Consider the following 19,776-nt stretch of genomic DNA (forward strand, 5'->3'; position numbering starts at 1 on the left):
CCAACTTCACAACGTATGTTACTTATTAGGCCTACGTAACACATATGTTTGTGACACAATGTTTCATAGATGTTAATTGGTAATTGTAGTTAGACAATCAGACGACCAAGCACGTCCTTACCAACTGTCCTCTTAATCCTTTCTGTGACAACAGCGACTTAATAATATTACAAACAATGCTCTGGCTTCGACGTTGGTGTGACAAGTTATGAATGACTCTAGAATAAATGTTATCCATGTTCCTATTTAAGACGAAAACATGAGAAACAATTTGTTTATCTGTGAAAGTACAGACACCAGGCATCGGTAAATCACGTAGGTCAGTCGATTAGCCACTAAGGAGACTTTCTCTCGGCCTCTTTTCCTTTAGCAATTATGCCCACCCAATTTATTACACCCTGGGTAGAGGTGAGCGGTGTTTTCAACAATCAGCTTGAGCCTGGTGTCCAACCAGGATTCCATAATTGGAAAGCCAACGCCTTATTCGCTGCACCATCCCTCCACCAAACCATCTATGATTTTTGAAAGCATGTAGAGTCTATACAGTATGCACCCTTTGAAAATATACAATCTATGTAATTTCAATGAACAAAAAAGTTTTTACTCCCTGATTTACTTTACCAGGTTGATGTTTACATGTACTTGTTCGACATGTCTTAATTAACTTGGTGATAAGTTAGCGACCAAGAAATCATTGACAACCACTACTAACTAGTGTGCAAGAGACATATCACCCAATGATACGGTATCATACAAAATGTTTCATATCTAAAGGTTTCTCTCAAATCTTTGATCTATGAATGTTTGTATTTTTGCAATTTTCAAAACTAACCTCCATTAAATTCCTTTTCAGCTTCCCAAATTCTAAGTCCACTAGAATGCTCCAGACGTTACATCATGAAAACTGTCAACTTACCAACTGAGGTTGCATGCTTGCAAGGCCACAATTACTACAGATGCCTACACGGAGTTGGACCTCTTCAATATGACCCTGAACTCACAGCTTCTGCTAAAGATTACGCGGAAAAACTTGTGGAAATGAACACACAAATCGGATCAGGGCTTTATGATGTGTTCCCTTCACAACCAGGTAAAAAAACAAAGGAATTAAAGACATTCTCAGTCCATAATGATACTTTATTCTCAATCATAATGGAATGGACAACGGTGAATTGCATTGAATCGCAATGTAACAAACAACGATGCTTTGATATCAATCACAGCTGACATATTAGCCTGATTGCAGACTTTATATGAAGATGTGTGTTGCACTTATTTACCAGAAGACTACAGCTAAAGTGTGCTCATTCCTTTTTCTAACCATGCTGGATTTCTTTGCCAGTCGAATGATTTTCAATTAGTAGACTCAAAGACATGTTGTTTTGTCTTTATTTTGCATATTATTATACAGTATATTATAATTCTGCATAAACTGCAGACGATAACGATAATTAGAGCCCATCGATGCTAAATCTTTATAGCTTATGTTGATTAATGGAATAATTGTTTTTATCAGGTATTGACCGCCCGCGGGGCGTTGGTGAAAATCGTCATATTGGGATGCCCCTGAGTGGAAGATATTCCATCAAAGATGCCATCACTGCCTGGTACGCTGAAGGTCTTAACTATAACTACAACCGAATGGAAGTCAACTCCCAAACATGTAAGACAAGTTTGAAAAATGGTTCAACTTCCTCTGCTGGAATGATTAAACTTGAAATTTGCGACATATCGTAGCAAATTATGTAGGCTACTTACTTACATTATACTCAGATAGCAAATCAATCGTTTTTTGCATTGATTCAACGTCTGCAGACGTCAAAAAACCGTTGCCTTGGTGTCTGGTAATAGTTTGATGCAAAAATAAATTGTGTAATATATTACGAAGTAAGTACATTTCAGTTTGTTAGTAATTGCAATCTTAACACTGTGTCAATCTGAAATAAGATAAAACTCTGAATTTTTACAAAACTACCTCTTCAGCTTATTTCACCCAATTAATCTGGAAAGACACAACGCACGTTGGCTGTTCTGTTAACAGAATGGGGGGAGTCTTTTTCTCTGTGGCTCACTACAAAGTTGCTGGAAATGTTCGGGGGGAAGAAATAAATAACCTTCAACCACCTACAATTGGTAAGTACCTATTTCTGCTCATTCATCACACAAAGATTAAACAAATCGGTCGATTAAGCAGATTATTTCGCTTTACTTAATGTACCTAGCTTAATTCGCAAATTAAAGTTACCGATCGCTGAGCCATCAAAAAAATTCTTAAAAACTGGATCTAGATTAACTAATCGGACGATAAACTTAATCGGCCGCTTGATATATCAGCTGTTGGTGCACCCAACTCTTTAGCTTTGATACACATAAGTAATTGATACCTTGCCAACATAATTTGCGTTGTCGCGGGCATTTGCTGGAATGCCACATGAGATTGGGCTAAACGCTTGAAGAAAAGTTGCATGAAAAACAAAAGTTGCCATAAGAGGATATTTTAGTTTAGCGAATGTGATTATTTTTGATTTTAATAGCCCTAAGGTTAAATATGCCAACGGTGGATCTTTACCGGTTAAGCAAGTCCCATAGAGCAGTTTAGTCTATGGATTATTTTCTCTATGCATCAGCAGTAGCCTAATCCTCTGATTAAAAGCGCTTTTAATCGGCAGCTCAGAACCTCGGCTAATGGTGCACCCAACGCTAAGTAGCTTACTGACAGAGTGGTCAGTTCACTTGCAGTCTGGCGTTTGATTCCACGAATAATCATCCAAAGACTTCAAAATGGTTCCGATTGTTCTCTTTATAACTATAACAATGAGGATAAATCGTGATGCTTAATTATGCGATCACAATGTAAATATGATACAAAACTGGCAAAAATATACTTACTAAAGGTTTTAGCAGTTGTAGAGCCACAGTTAGTTAATTTTACATATTACTATTATCTAACGTACAACTGTTGTCTTTTCAGAAACTTGCTTAGCTAAATGTGGCAATGGAACCTGTCAATCAAACGAGGGGCCCGATTTGTGCGAATGTTCAAAAGAGATTGCTAACTCCGACATTCCATCGTGCAGTCAGCGATGTATTATCTCGTGTCCACGCCCATTCAACCTCAACTCAAATGCTTTGTGGAATGACAGCTGCGAGGGAGAAACGATCTGTCTTTGTCACGATCAAGGCGACTCCAATCGCGGAGTGATTCCAGGAGCTATTTGCGAATAAATTTATATTTTTGTTGTTTTTATAAATGTGCTGAAATCCTCGTTTAAGAAAAAAGAACATTTAACTATTTTATTACATTTTTAAACATGTTTTTTAATTGTAATACTTTATTTTAATGTATGTGTCGCCATTTATCTGTCATGGTCTCTATCGTCGATCGTCGTACTATTGAAATTGCGCAAAAACGTCTGCAGCATTTTCAGGCTTGTTGTTCCTGAACGACATAAGAAATTTGTAGCCTAGTTCACAAACCAAGTAGTGATATTGTTGAGTTTAGTAATTTTGCATTAAAATATAAAATTATGTTCTCAATATCTGTCCTAATAAAGGAAGCTTAGTTTTAAGTTTGGATCGCTTGATATCGAACATCTTGGCTACTGGATATTTTACGGCAAATTGTGGGTGAGACTTCAGCGCAAAATGACTTAAAATAAAAAAGCAGAGTCTTATAGTTCAGTGATGAAAACTGTTTTAATGGGATGAAATTTTGAAGAGTTGATTGGTGGTATAAAAGTTGAAAATTGCAAATGAAATTTTTTTTCATAGCTCGCAGCAAGGAATGTTTAGGTTTAGTTTATTCTGTGGACATCTTCTGCAAAGAGTCAGACAAAAAACTGCAGGTTCGACTTATAAAATCCCTTCTCTTGGTAATTTTCATGATGAAATTTTGTGTGTTATAAAAACAGCTTTGATGCCTTTTCTTTTTTGAGGATTAACAAGACAAGAAGCCTACGCAACAATGGAAGCGCTTAGCAAAGTATATTAAAAAATAGTTAATAGTCAAAGAAATAAAGAGAAAAAGTGTATGGTGATCATTCATTATTATTAGCTCTCTGGTTGCAATTATTTTTATCGTTTCCTCAAAAGGCAGTTGCTTCGCTTTTAGCTACATGCAAAATATGTACTAGGTACACAATCACATATTGTCGCTTAGTGCGTCACAAACAAACCAATATATTATGAATCAGATGTTTATTTCCTCAGTTCTAGAGGTAATTACTAATTATATGATTTATATACCATTGCCTAAGCAGGAATTAACTACTGAATTGCATTGTCAGAAACAACAATTAGCAATTGTTTACTGAAGCAAACAACTCCTTATACGTCACAATGCTGTTTCATTTCCTTTATTGTGTCATAATGGATATAGACAATAGCTATATTTGCAAACCTCGTGATGGGATGATTAATGGTGATGAAAGCGTTGCCCCATACCAGTCCATGTTTCGAAAGCATGTAGCTTAAGTATATGCAGTGGCGCCGCCAGACCTTCAACATTGGGGGGGCAAAATATTGACAGTGCAAGACAGTAGCATAGTCAAAAATTTTGAAAGGGGGGGTGTTGACAGCCGGCGGGCGAAGCCCGATGGCGTGTTCGCCGAAGGCGACACTTAGCGGCGGGGGGTCTGGGGGGCCTCCCCCAGAAAATTTTGAAAAATCACTTTCAGTTTGGTGCATTCTGAGAGCATTTTCAACAAAATTGTGGGTATGAATATTTCTGTAAAATGGTGCTGTCCGGTGGCATAGCAAAAGGATAAGATCATGTTTTCTTCGGCATTTTTCGAAAATAAAGCTAAGTCTCTATGTTTTCTTGTTGCTAATTCCAGACTGAGATATTTGAATGTTTGGTACTGGCAAAACTCGCTCTTTTAATGCAGTTTCGTTTAAAATTAGGCAAACTTTGCTTTAGAGACATAGGTTGATTGCTTTTTTTTGCGAGATTAATACAGTTTTATTAGGTCAATTTTCTCCTTGGTTGATTCAAAAAACGATCTTATTCCGTTAAGTCACTAACTTTTATGCTCTGAAGTCAACCCAAAGTTTAGAAAATGTAACGTCATAGAGGTCATACATCTTGATGAGTGTCAAACAAAAAGCTTTGAGACAATGAAGTTACTTTAGGCTATTTCTGATATATTCAAGTTTTGTATAACGAATAGCTGTTTAGATGTTAATCTAGATCGAACAGGCGATCTCAGCAGTTGCAGATGGCTTGCATCCTTGCACAGTTTGACGAGAAACTACATCATAGGCTACAACTTTTCTTGTAAACAATGTATTAACATCCCTAAATTCAATTTGAAAGGTTGAAACCCCCGAACCCCCTTCCCTTGGCTACGCCACTGGTGCAAGACAGTGGTATATTATTTAATTTCTCTTGTTTTCTACCAGGGCTGGAACAAATTTTTAACTTTCCGGGAATCTGTTTTTTAAAGAAAAAATTTCCCGCGGCTTACAATCACGATAATGAGAACCTTATATTTTACTAATCTCCGGAGCTGACGTAAACCTTAAAAGTCATGTCGACATATTCTTGATGCCCCCCTTATTGAAAATTGTTCTTTGTAATACCGCTTTGAAGGAGGATTACGACTATGAACAAAATAATAAATTTTAAACTTCATTTTGAATTGAAAAGACATGACGTAATGTCTTCCAACCTTAGTTATATGTTTTTTCATTACGTAACGTCTTGTAGGAATAAATTGAAAATCAGTATGATCACTCAAAATGAAAGCAATGGGACTACGAATCCTCACTAAACCAATCAATCAATGGTCTTGTTGCACTGAAGATGACAACCTTATATTTCACTGATCCCCGGAGCTGACGTAAACCAGGCATAGATCTGTTGACTGAATGCAAACCCTTTGAAGGTTGGGGGGGGGGGAGCTGTCAATTCAACTTTTTTGTATCAACAGTTGTATCTCTAAAACTACTGAGGCTGCGACTACGAGATTTCTTGACTTTTCCTAACTTTTATTCACCTCTATTGAGCTGAAATTTTGAGCGAATAAAGGTTATAAATTGAAAGATATAAGTCATTTCTCAGCACATCCTTTGAAATATTTCATATTCTATTGTGAAACATTTTCCCACCAGCTGGATGAAAGTAGCCTAATTAATTTGGCCCATGTCTCGTTAATCCTAACTGTTTCACAGCGTGAAGGGCATTGGCTGTATGTAAAACAATGTAAAAAAAATTAATCACAACATTACTATGCACGTTCTTCATTACTCTACCAAAAAATAATGTGTAAACTCACGCTACAAATTACACTCATAAGTGACTTCAACATTTCAACGTATATGAGCAGTTCTAAAATTCACATAGTTTTAATTTTCGGATATGCTCAGCGTGAATAATTTTACAAAGTGAATCCCAAATTTTAAAACCATGCCAAAATAACAGAGATATCACTCCTAAAGCATAAGAAGAATTGACAGCCCCCCCCAAACTGAGCAAGACTCCAGGAGCCCAACCTTCTAAGGGTTAAAAGTCATGTCGACTTATTCTTGATGCCCCCCTTATCGAAAATTGTTCTTTGTAGTACCGCTTCGAAGGTGGATTACGACTATGAACAAAAGAATAAATTTTAAACTTCATATTTGTATTGAAAATACATGACGTAATGTCTTCCAACCTTATCACATTTTTTTCATTACGTAATATTTACCACCTCCAAACCACTTTTGACGATCGAATTTGTTAATTTATTATTCGGTAAAATGTTTAGAAGATGTCACGTCATTACGCTGATTTGAGATATAATTTCATTCATGACGTCGTATGGATGAAAAACTTTTACAAGTTTTATACTCTGCTGAGATTAAAGAAGAAACATAAATGATAAATATTGGAGAAATTGAGTCTCCTTTACAACTTAAGAATCGGACAACTCAAAACTGCTGAAACAAAACGTTTTGTTTAAGTGAAAGAATCACTGCAAGCAACCAATGCCAAAATGCGCGCGGAAGAAGTCATGGGAGTGTGAGGGATCAAAATTTTAACAGGTTGTTATTTTTCTACATCAATGTGACGTTAGTTAAAACTTTAAAAAGTCTATATCTTTGCTTCTGTAGAAAATCTTTTATTCTACTGTACAATTCAGTCATCAAGGTTTTCCATACTTTTTTTAAAGAGAGAGCTTTTACCCCCCCCCCCCCCCCCCCCCCTTGCAACTTGAGTTGACTTACTTGAGGTTGGGATCCAAATATTAAAAAAAAAATATTAATATGTATTAATAAAAAAAAAAAATTAAAAAGATGATGCCCAAAACATTGGGGGGGCAGCTGCCCCGCCTGCCCCCCCCCTGCCGGCGCCACTGAGTATATGTGAATGTATATTTCATCACAGAAGTTTGGTTAATCGATCAAAGCATGTGGAGTAATCCAGAGCTGAATATCACATCATGAAATTTTTAATTGAAATTTTGTAAGCTTGTAGAACTCACCAATGAGATTTCAAACACAATCTATTTTTAAATTGGACATTCATTGACCAAGTTATGACAGTTTAAATTTATCAATTTTCAAGTTAAGTCTCCGTAAAATGTCAATAATGCTTAATTTGTAATAAATTGGTATTTCTAAAACTAAGGCTTTCCATTTTTCTAGCAAAATATATTTTAACTTGGTGCACAAAAGTATGACAATTGAAACCCTGATCATTGAGCGTGATTTCGCTTTCTTTTTTGCCAGCAGAAGATATGGCTTGAAAAGTGTCACACTAACCAACCTCGCATTATTTCATCATAGGAAAGGACGCAACAATGACGCATCCATCAAGTGATTGTTCTGTTATAAATCGCACTGTTGGGCAATGATTGTTTATTTCATCGTTGAAGTGTGTGATAAAACTTCATGACAATGTTCGCTTCGGAAGCCGACGAGTTGGAATAATAATGCTTATGGCTGATGTATAAGTATCTTCGGATAACCCAAATGGTTTATGTCTATACTGCGGTCAGTAAAAGCACTAAAACTGACAAACCAACTGGACCAATCTTTAACTGGGGTACTGTAGAAAAGAAGGTCGGCTTATTAAGTTTTTACTTGATACAATATTGATTAGAAAACGTTAATAGAAAAAATTGATTAGAAAACAGAATTCTTGTGAAAAAAAAACAATTGAAAGTTAACAACATAGTAAAGCTGAATGTCAACTTGTGGCAGACGCAAAGCGGTAGAAGTGGTTATTCGTAATAATGTTATGGTATGATGTCATCACATTATTACCCGACTTATCTTCACTACGTTATGCAAAAAAACAATCAGCATCGTTTCTTAACTCTTTGTCATGACATGACCTGGAGTCGATTTCAACCCTACCGGTACTACTGAAGAGCCGAAGGCGAAAACACTCTCTAAGTTCCCGGGCAAAACCCCTGGGCCGCTTCGTTAACCAGTGGTTTTGCATAGCTGATAGCTACCTCTAAAAGTGTTGTGGACGAATGCTATATCGCAGTGAGCACAAGTGCTATTAACTAAAATTTCTTAATTTTTGTCTTTCTGAAGGCAAATATAAAACCAGTCACAAGACAAAACTAAGCTTCAAGAGTAACTTTGTATTACGTAGAAAAGATGTTGAAGCTGATCTGTGCCTTTCTTTTTGTTGGAATGGTGGCTTGCCAAAACCTGCCACCAATTTTTGGTGGCCCGGAAATGCCAGACACAGGAAATGAAATGATGCCCCGTTGTGGTGAGTTATTTTGGCAAACAATGGAAAGATGTAAGTTCGGTGTGAACTTGGCCTAAGCCTCCCCAATCGTGCACATCACAACATAGGCCAACTTGCTTTTTGTTAGTTTAATTATCTTAATAATTTAAAGTTTTTTCCAATTTCAAGCAAATTGTCGCATCCCGGTGAACAGAATGACAAGAATGACTGAATGAACAGAATGACTTTTGCCAAGAGTTTGCTCAGAGTTTTGAAACTTGCTCAACAACACACGAAATTGTTGGACAATTCAACTATTCAGCGCACGGTGCTGGACTAATGCTCAGCCAGAACATTTCAACAATCGCTTATACAGGCTTACACCTGGTAGTTGAAGGTTGACAATCTTAGATTTAGTAAGCGGGAAGGCAAGTAAGCCAATCTTCGTGTCGACCTTCAGGCATGTCTTTAAGTGTTTTACCAAAAACACAGCCGCATGCTCTTGAGCGGTGTCGAACTGGCGCCCTTTCGAGTTTCGTTCCAGAGCTCCCAGCACTGGATTGTTCAGCCAACAATTCAGTTCAAATGGATAATACAATAACATTTCAGATTTATAACTTGCAGAAACAAAAGTTTTGTTGGACTAAATATTTTTGCTTATTTTTTTTGTTTTTAAATGTTATTTATTCTATGTTCATCCAGATGAGGAAAACGACCCATGCAAGGACAAGAATACAGCATGTCCATACATAAAGACGATAAACCGGGCGTGTGAGAATTTTATTGTAAGGGCAAGCTGCCCATTATCATGTGAGACCTGCAAACCTTGCTCCGTTGATCCAGTGCCCAGACTTTGTGAAATAGGTGAGTGGCTGAAGATTGTTTCACTGAATTCTATTATAACGTTAGATTGTTAGACATTGATTTAACATTAAATAGGTTACACAAAGCTCCAGCAGCTCTCCATGACTCAGCATAGTTGATGTTGGAGCAAACCCAAAAGCACTTTACAAAATAGTATTCTGTCCTAGGAGCAGAATACAGAAAAAAATCTTGGATCTACCAATTAGGGAATTCGGTTTATTTTACGTTTGTTTAATGGGATGTAAAATTGAAATGAATGTAAAAGAAAACTGTTATCAAGGATTTATGAAAGTACGACACCAATTCGATAGAATAATTTTTTGCCGAAACGAATACAATTTCATAAAATCCGAGTTTAACAGAAAACAAAGCAAATATTTTCTTGCGAGAAAAATATCAAAGGAAACAAAAACAAAGAAATTTTTGCACCAAAACAAACACTTTTTGCGGTATGTTAGTATAAAGAACTGTAAGAAAAATTAAATTGTAAACTGAAAAATATGGCACAAGACATGTCAACAACTTTAAATTTCATATCGTTTTCTTTCTACACTTGTGTCGTTTTGGGTGCATTACTTTTCTTTTCGGACGCTTGGCTGAATGCAGTTGCTCATTTCGAATATACACTAAGAAAACTTATATCTTGAGCAGTGGCGGCGACCCGGGCTAGATGTTTGGACACTTGGACAGGTATCGATTAGCCACTGAATTTATACATCCAGTCCTGACTGATATTTCGCTTATATATGAATAATGTTGGTAGACTTTTCATAATGTTGGTAGACTTCTGTTAATAATGTTTTACGCTGATGTCTCTGCTATGTTACATTTACGTAATTTAAGATTTTATATTTTTTTCTTTTACAATCACAATATTGAATGCTTTTTTGCAGGTGAAAGTGACACGTGCGAAGATGGCTCTCCGTTATGCGCAAGGGCGTCTGGAATCGCTTGTGCAATCCGTTCCATAAGATCATTTTGCAAAAAGAAGTGTGGAGCTTGTTCCACCTGCATCAGTTTTCCGTGAAAGAACTTCATTTGATTTTTTTTTCTGTATTCACAACAAATGACGTTAATATAATATAATAAAAGCGTAAAACCAAGAAAAAGAAAAAAGTGGCAACAACACAATGGTTTAAAATGTGTATTTGGTTTAATAAGACCTCAAGTCACCTCTAAGTATAGTCACAAATCTTAATTTAGCACGGCCTCCTGGACTCTTGCAGACATATATTTTTCTACCAATTCGCCTTTCTTATTCAATATATTTCGCTTATTCTACTGTAACTAGCAGCAATGTTAGTGTGTTTGATATAAGTCGTTTCTGTTCTTGCTATAATCTTCTAATCTAACTCATCTTAATTTATGCTTCGGTGTATTGTAGTAGGACTTACGTTAAGATGACTAAGTCAAATCCTGTTGATATATCTGAACAGTAGCGTTGAAAAGGGGGTCCAGAGGGAACTACTAGACCGGGTCTAGGATAATTTTAGGGGCTCGTAATCTCTCCAACTGGTCGGGGAATGAGGAAATCACCGCTTTTTGATTTTCTGAGAAATGTGTTGATCTTGGGGAGTCAAGGATCTCATTGGAACCAGTCCCAAATTATCTTCCCAGCGGACCTACATTTGTAGCTTATTGTTGGTTGGAAGAAGATGATCTATACAATGTACCTAATAATTTGTGAAATGTATTTTGCGTTTCTGATTGTTTATATTATTTTTCTTTTGTTTTATTAAAGTACGTTGATTCTTTGCTGACAGTGAAAACCATCAAAATTATACATTTGTTAGAAATGGATGAAATAGTTCACAGGCAACAAGACTTCAACAATCGGAAACTTCACTCTGTCAATCTTGGTGACCGGGCCTGCGTCAGTGATTCAATGCTTCTACAAGTAGGCTATGCGAAACTGCCAGGAGCTTTGCAAGAAGCTTTCCCGGTCCGAAGATAAAGATTCAATCAATCAATCAAATCATCAAATAAATTTTGCACTCTTGATTATCATAAAATATTGTTCATATGCAAGCAGGATATTGATAGAACTAATTGATAAAAAAGAAAATAAATTTAAATGTATAAGTTCAACATTATGATAAGTACAAATCTCTCTGTGACATGATTTAATCAGCAGACATTTGAGTGAACAGGTTTGTAATGTAAACAAAGCAGCAATGTTTATTGAAGTTTAAGAAATCCACCGGTTTAATTTAGGTTCATTTTCTCGAATTATACCTTTCTCTTTATTCCAAATATACCTTATCAACATGGCTAGGCTGTTTAGAAATGACGCAATTCTCAAATGACACAAATGATTTTAATGAAAGTCAAAGAAAGTTAGTTTGCAGGTAGAATATGACTGTAATAGCTAGCAGTTAGTAATTAAAATAAACAAATCTTGCTTTAATTAGATTGAAATAAACAAAAATACGCACCTTCTTCATAGGTTAACGTGTTTTAGGGCATCACATAATTTGCCGGTAATTTTGACATAATAACATTGTAATTGTCACGTAATAATTCATCACGTTCTACATGTACAATTGCTAAAAGTGCAGACATGTGTGACATCATAAACCTTCAGTATACTTGACGTCAACAGTTTTGTAATGAGAAAGTTGGAACATGGCTTCGTTTATACATGCAATTATAACGTGTACAAACTGTACATAAGACATGTCGAAGTTTATAAGAGTCTGTATCTAAACTGAGAGAAAGTCAAACCCAAGAACAACTACAGCAAGAACATCATAATAAAAATTAGGAAAGCAAAGCAGACAAAATGAAGGTTATCATAATATTATCAATTATTGGCTTGTCAACTTGCCAGCTGTTTGGGACAGAAGAAGAACCAAAGTGTCGTAAGTTTTAGAATATTGTTTTTCTTAAATAATCAACTGGGCTAACTATGAATTAATGTATATGCAATAGATTGAATCGTGGGTTTGGCAACATGATCGTTGCTTACTTGACAAATGCATATGGCGGTATCAGCCCATACGACAACTTTATCTGGTCCAGATCTGATAAAGTTTGATCAGATCTGTACCCGCTCTAGTAAAGATCTGGACGAGATAAAGTGGCTGTATGGAATTTTTCATATAAAGTTAAAAGCCATGGTTAATGTTAAAAACCGATTCTGCATATTAAATTCAAAATTGCATATTAATTTCAAACGCTTTCAGAGGAACTCTATCTACAGTAGTTGCAAAATAAGAAGCAAACGTACTGTATTGGAAGACTTGAGTTACAGAACTACTGAAATCACATTGTGTGGAAATTGAGTTCTCATCAAAAGCATGTTGCATGATGGTCAATGCCTGTCCTTGTGCAAAATTTGATTTTAAAAATGGTTTAATTTCGCTATAACACACGCAGGTCTTTGTACAGAACCGAATTTTAAACTTGTTTTATCTCAAAAGTCGTATTTTGGACGTAGTAGTTCTTTATCTCAGGTTTTCAATTTAAGTGGTGCAGACATGATGATTCTTCAATGTTCAATAAAGATCCTGAAAACCTTGTATCTGTCTATGGTATTGAAAATATACTTCTTTCTGAAAAATATATTTTGCATCATCTTCAGAAATTGTCAAATGCTTTTAGAACTCTAAACAGTTCATCGCTTTTGATTAAGAAACATTAGTGAAAGAAGTATTCGTTATTTAATCATAAACTTGATATCTTTAATTTATAAAAATTAGCTTGACAATAAACTTTATATGTGCAGAAAAGAAATGTGAAGACAAAAGTTTCATTTGCTCCATACCCCCAATGCCTTCGTACTGCAGCAACGAACTCTTGGGTCCTGTGATTCACGAGTTTTGTGGCGTTACCTGCAAAACGTGCAAGGAGTGTGGCTCGGTTCAAGCTCGGTCAATCTGTAACCCTGGTACGTGGTTAATATTAAAGTTCTTGTATGTGTGTAGAAAATGTCAATGGATTGTTTTAAGATGTCGTTTGCGCACGCTGGGTTATTTTAGAGCAAAATCGGACATCTGTGAGATGTCATGTGGGTGGTTTCTGAAAATAAAGCTGAACTAAAAAAACAAGTAGGGTAAGATACATAAAGATATACTTGAAGGTGAACTAAAAGGGTGAATTCTTTGCCTTCCCATCTACTCAATTTAAATCTTCATCGTTTGAATCAAAAATAAACAAAGAAACCAACAAAACAAAGTGCATTGTAAACTTATACAGATAAGCTTAAGTATACTAATTTGCAAACTTGGTATTTTTTGCATTGATTTAACGTCTCAAGAGGACCAATGAAAAGGACCCATTTAACTAACTGGAAACACGGCAGACCATGTGACAATCAGCACACCAAAAGTGAAGGTCACATTTGACAACCTCCAATAACTGCATTTGGAGATAAATAAACTATATATAGTCTCTTTCGCTTGATGGTGACCTTTAATCAACAATTGTCTTCCAGCTACTGACCCATGTCGGGATGAGGATCCACGATTTTGCGCCTTTTTCCACATTGGACATTGCAGCCAACCGTTGACGAACTTCGTTGCGCAAAGGAAGTGCCGCAAACATTGTGGATTGTGCGAACCCTGTCAGCCTGTCCGGGTAGCACCAAGGTCTTTATGTTCCGCTTGTAAGTAGACTTGGCTTCAATTCCTAACTACAGTGGCTTATATCGGCATCTTGCTTTGAACGTATAAACAGTGCCGTTGGAACAATAATTTGCACGAAATCGATATAACGAAAATAGCGTAGCGTGGGTTAAAGCCAGCACCACCTTACACAGGGCCATTGAGAGGATAATTTGGGTCCCGTACCAATGAAACTCTCTAGTCCTAAATTCATATTTCAAAGTAAAACGCGCGATATCCAACAAGTATGACGTGTTTTCATAAAGTTCCGGGCCCCTTGGAATGATTAAACCTCTAAAATCATCTCTGACCGGCCAAAAAGTACCTTCTGGATCTCCCTGTCAACGCTACTGAGCATAAAACTTATCTCAAAACTTTGGCACATTGTGCAAACTAACAAGGACATTGCAGTAAAATATGGAATCTCACTGCACTAAAACTATCTGAAAAATGTGACTCTGAGGCAAAGCCGTAGGGAATCCGATTTAAGCAGGTACTACCCATACAGCCACTTTATCTGGCCGGGTACGGATCTGACCAGATCTTTACCAGATCTGGACCAGATAAAGTGGTTGACTGGGTGATAAAATTTCCGCGCCACTAAAACAAGACATAGCAAAAATAACATTATAGGGTTTCTCTTTTTCACCGGCTTGCCTGGGCGTGTGTAGTTGTTTTTTAGTACGTTAAATTGCCTATCTCATGTTTTGCATACCAAAAATATGCTGCAATATCTTCAAATTTCCGGCCCCTTCGACAGGTTGCAGTCAACTAAAGTAATCTCTGCCACAGATCCAAAAGTATTCCCCGACCCCTTGTCAACGCTACTGCTCTGCAAACAGAATCACATATTACTAATAGATAGTATACCATCTCACTAAACTTATTGCTATACCATTTATATCCGAATAGTTTTATTACATGTTACAAGCGCATGAAACTCTCAGTTATGTTTTGCCTTGAGATAGCCGGCACGAAAGACATAAAGCATCCACTTTGATATAAATTTTCTAATTTAAAATGTAATCTGCTTACAGCTTGTCAAGATAACCTTCCCAATTGCGATTATTGGGCGAAAGTGAACAGATATTGTACCGACCCTCACCAAAAAAGCTGGATGGTACAACAATGTCGTTACAGTTGTGGAATTTGTCAAAAATGCAATGGCAAGTCCCCTGCTGTCCCAAATGTTCTTCCAACGGAAACCACAGAGGTTCGATCAACACCTTTTACCCTAAGGACAACGGTGAAAGTTGAAACTGATCGCTTTCCCATTGCCAACACCGTACGACCAACACTCCCCCGTCTACCGACTACAGCAAGGCCAACAATAAGGGCACCCACAACTGTTTTATCAAGTATGTTTCAGTTTAGCATTTGTAGGCTATGCGTTTCAGTTGAAGCTATTGCATGCAAATGTGCTATAGACAAATAGATTCGACGATCAGGCTTGTGTTTTATTAAAAAAGAAGCTAACGGAACCATTATATTTGCGATGACATGGTTAACGCAGGCTTCTAATTAAAAAATTCTATTTTTTTTTCTAATCAACCAAGGTTTTATACTGTAGTGTTCAAATAAATACATCAACAACCAGCATTAAATGACGGGAAAGTAATATTTTGATTCTATACTTTAGTTGATCAGGGCAAATTGTTTTTATTGTGGGTCTATACATTGTTATTTTAGTTACATTTGCTTGTTAATATTTCCTGCTTTTGTAGCGTCATTTTCGCTTCATTAGAGCGCTCAGGTTTTGCAATTTCTGTTAAAGTATATATTGTATTTTACAAAGTTAGACCTTTATTGATTCCCAGACGGCTTTTGCCATATAAAGTGCAAGGACAGTTCGTGCTCGGGAGAGGTACAAACTCGTTACAAGTGCGAATGCAACAAGACCGGGTACAAAAAGGAGTTCCCCACCTGTAGAGGAAAATGTGACGTAGAGTGTAAGAGACCGCAAGGCGTGACTGGTGACTGGGCGACGAAATGTGAAGGGAATTCTATTTGCACTTGTACATCAACAGGAAATATCAAGAATGGAATTAAACCTGGTGCACTTTGTCGATAAATTGCTATTTTTTTAGAGAGAGCTTTGACAGAAGTTTAAGCATTTTTTTTAAATTTTAGTTTATTTTTTTATGTTATCAAATAGTTTCAGTATTTATGCATATCCAGTTTTATTATACAAAAAACTGTATGTACAGTAAGAGTGTTTGGCGATCTGCATTCTCGAACAATTTGGATTTTTCTTTTTTGTAAAATGGAACTATATATTTTAGCTTGTTCAAAATACACTCACCTGCTTCAACACAAACAAAATAATAGGTTTCCATGACCGATTGTGAAAAGTGGTGTTTAGACGGCTTGCTAACACTGATAGCTTGCACTTAGGTAAATATTGTTTTTACACCAGTTTGTTTGCACATATCGCAATATTTTAACTTATTGGAATTGTGTTGCTGAAAACTCGTCCACAATGATATTCACATCTGTCAGAAGATCACTTCAAGGAAAAGATTCCATTTCGTTGAATAATGGTATTCATAAATGACGTCTGGAATTATTTTTCGTTTTTGTACATTTTGTGTTATTTGCCATTCTGTTTTGAATCTACATGTGTTTTCAAAATAAACTGGTATATCTCCATATGGTGAAGCGTTCATTTGGCAATCAAGCAGGTTTGCATGAAGCAAGCAAGCATGCTTTGGTGTAGGCCAGAAACGTAGCTAGAAAGAACATTTTAAGGGACTAAAACAACTTTTTGGGGCAAAAGTCATTCAAAATGTATTGCTAAGGTATTAAAACGTTGTAATAGTATTAAAACAAATTTTGTTGGGAGGGACAACAAAAAATCTTTTGAAGGACAGAAGATATTACTTCAAGAAATAAGCAAATGCTAATAATTTCATCAAGAACAAAGTTAGCTTTTCACTAAAAGGTGGATTAAAAAAAAAAATAATTTGGAATAGATCCACACGCATTGTGTTACAATACGACACAGAAGAATGTGCAAAGTTTCTAGACCCCGCCTCCTGAAAAGATTCTGGACATTAAAATTCATATGGGTTCAAACCTACGCCCTTGACCCTTTTTGACGCTAATATTATAAATACGTTTCCAATTGTGTTTCAACACTTTTCGATTTCTAACTACCTTTTTCTCCTTTGATTCGATAAAAATAAAAATTAAAACTGTTGCAATAAGATGTTAGCGACTTCGCTAATTTCCGTTGACAACACTTATATAAATTAAGTAAAGAGTGTAGGCCTAATGTAGAAGTAGGTTAAAGTAAATATCTCTTGCAGTAGCCTACATGTCCACCTAAAACAATTTTGGTTAGAATAATCGAATGATTACAAAAATAAGACATTGAAATCACACCAGGATCAATTAATGAGCAAAAAATGACAAAAATCAAGAAGTTGATCAGTTACACCCAAAGTCGTGTTCTCCACTCCCAGGGGATATTGTAAAAGTAAACCGCGGGGTTATTCGGTGCTGCCAGTCCTTTCTGCATTATTATGTATTCTATTGTGTAATTACTCAATTTTTTCTCGTAATGGAAGGGCAAATAAAAACACATTTCAGTCTCACAGCCTGGAAGGCCATCACCATCCAGGAGCACACTAATTCTTAATCATTCAAGAATTTGTTAGTTATTTAAAAGGAAAAAAAAAATAGAAATTGCTTGTTTGTTTATCTTTATCCTGCATTGCGGGAAAGCGGACTTGAGCGCTATGCATCGGTGTACGCCTTCCGACGTACACCTAACCCACGCTGCAGCCGACTGCAATGTCTGTTTCCGGTTGTCTACTCTATTTATGACTTAAATTTGGTACTACCAAAAATGCTGTCACACAAGCTCGGTATTTGATAAATTAAGCATGCTGACTGTATTAACGTTGGGGAACAACACTAGTTTTCTTGATTTTTGTCAGTACTTGGTATGAATTGCTATTCGAAGCCAACAAAAACAACAAACACATGCAAAAGCATGGTAAAGGTGAGTCTGATACTTGAATCCAAGCATCGGGGATGAAAAGATAAGGTTCTCATACTACTAAGCCTTCGGCACTAACAACAGTAGGGTGGCCAGTTCCTTTCTCTCGGCCGCCTTTGCTTCAGCAATTACGCCCACCCAACTTATTACACTCTGGGTAGAGGTGAGCGGTGTTTTTCAACAACCAGCATAAGTCGGGAGTCGAACCAGGATTACATAATTGGAAAGCGAGCGCCTTATCCGCTACGCTATCTCACCAAATGCATGGTAGCCTAAGGTAAATGGTACCTCAATTTTACCTTTGACAATAAATGAAATGTTTTGGACCCACATCAAGGATGATTTTGTAGGTCTGAAAACTAAACAAAAACACCTTGTATTATTTTATTGAAATGTGCCCGGCGTCCAATCTATTTTTCTAAGATAACTCTTGCCTGTGAATGGTGTTTTTGATATAAATTTTCAAATTTTCTTTTATCTTAAGGCAGTTTTTTTTAGGTGTGCTTTGGAGATGTCTTATTGCGAAGACGCGAAACGCAGTGGCGCCAAAGCATTCGCTTTTGCTTTAGAAACAATCTTCTCGGATGCCTATAGTTGGGTCGACTTGAAAGTCCAAAACTTCACCACTGCGCACCAGTGCCTTTGCGCTTGTGTACATTGCTGCCGAATACGCTTTTGAAGTCCAGTGCGGCAGCACACCTGCAGGAAAAGTAGATATCGCCCTCAACGACATCAAGCGTATAATCACTGAATGCCTGCGTCCAACTCCCACCGGCTTATTATCAGTGCTTTCAGGCATCCCCCTACCAAAACTACGCAGAGAGAACTTCACCAAACGACTCGCATTGAAGGCAAAAGTCAATGATTGCCATCTTCTTCATACAGTGCTCTGTGACACGCAACAGCTCACACATCAACGTCTGCCTTCCACGTGCCCGTTTTCCCGACACATTGTGGCGCTCCATGAAGATCACTTTGACCTCATGGAGTCATGGAAAAACTGCTGGAAAAACACACTACGGTACAATCAGCTTCAAGTTACACCAGACACAAAAGTAGCACCTGGCTCCAGACTTGCGTTCTTGGTCGGTTCAAGTACCATATGTTTCACTCGGGTTTGTGTGACTCATCAGCCTGCGCTTGTGGCGAACCTCAAACAGCACAGCGCATTATACATCACTGTTCAATTTTCCCACCTACAGGACATGTGGACCTAATAGATTTCAACATTGATACAGTGCATTGGTTGCAGCAGTTGAGAGATGTTGCTTAAATTACTGCCTCATAAGTAAAAAGAAGAATGGCACCATGACCATTGGTCAGTTTACCTTGATGAAGGACCACAATTTTTGGCACAATTTGTAGAAAAGAAATTATAAGCTTTTAGGTAAAAGGTGAGTCCCATACTTAATTGATTCCAAGCATCGGAGGATGAAAAGATAAGGTTCTTATTGTACTAAGCCATCAGCACGAACGAGAGTAGTGTGGCCAGTTCTTTTCTCTCGGCCGCTTTTTCTTCAGCAACTACGCCCCACCCCAATTACTACACCCCAGGTAGATTTGAGCTTTGTTTATCAACAACCAGCTTTTTTGTTTGTCGTATCCAGGCTTACACCCGGTGGTTGAAGATTAAGATT

The 19,776-nt window shown here is 37.0% G+C and overlaps 1 protein-coding gene across 3 annotated transcripts; it reads left to right on the forward strand.

Annotated features, from left to right (window-relative positions):
* The first annotated feature begins 7,870 nt into the window (after positions 1–7,870).
* Positions 7,871–11,286, forward strand: LOC145787690 (uncharacterized). Of its 3 annotated transcripts, none has more exons than XM_082599491.1 (4): positions 7,871–8,043; positions 8,588–8,710; positions 9,371–9,532; positions 10,426–11,286. In XM_082599491.1, exons 2-4 carry the CDS (start codon positions 8,593–8,595, stop codon positions 10,557–10,559), a joined length of 414 nt encoding a protein of 137 aa, XP_082455617.1. In that variant the 5' UTR covers positions 7,871–8,043; positions 8,588–8,592; the 3' UTR covers positions 10,560–11,286. The 3 variants fall into 3 exon arrangements, with proteins under 3 accessions (XP_082455617.1, XP_082455615.1, XP_082455616.1); XM_082599489.1 differs by having other exon boundaries at positions 8,593–8,710; XM_082599490.1 differs by having other exon boundaries at positions 7,871–8,026.
* Positions 11,287–19,776: the final 8,490 nt, after the last annotated feature.

This window comes from Aplidium turbinatum, chromosome 18, assembly GCF_918807975.1.
Source record: "Aplidium turbinatum chromosome 18, kaAplTurb1.1, whole genome shotgun sequence".
Lineage (NCBI taxonomy): Eukaryota > Metazoa > Chordata > Ascidiacea > Aplousobranchia > Polyclinidae > Aplidium > Aplidium turbinatum.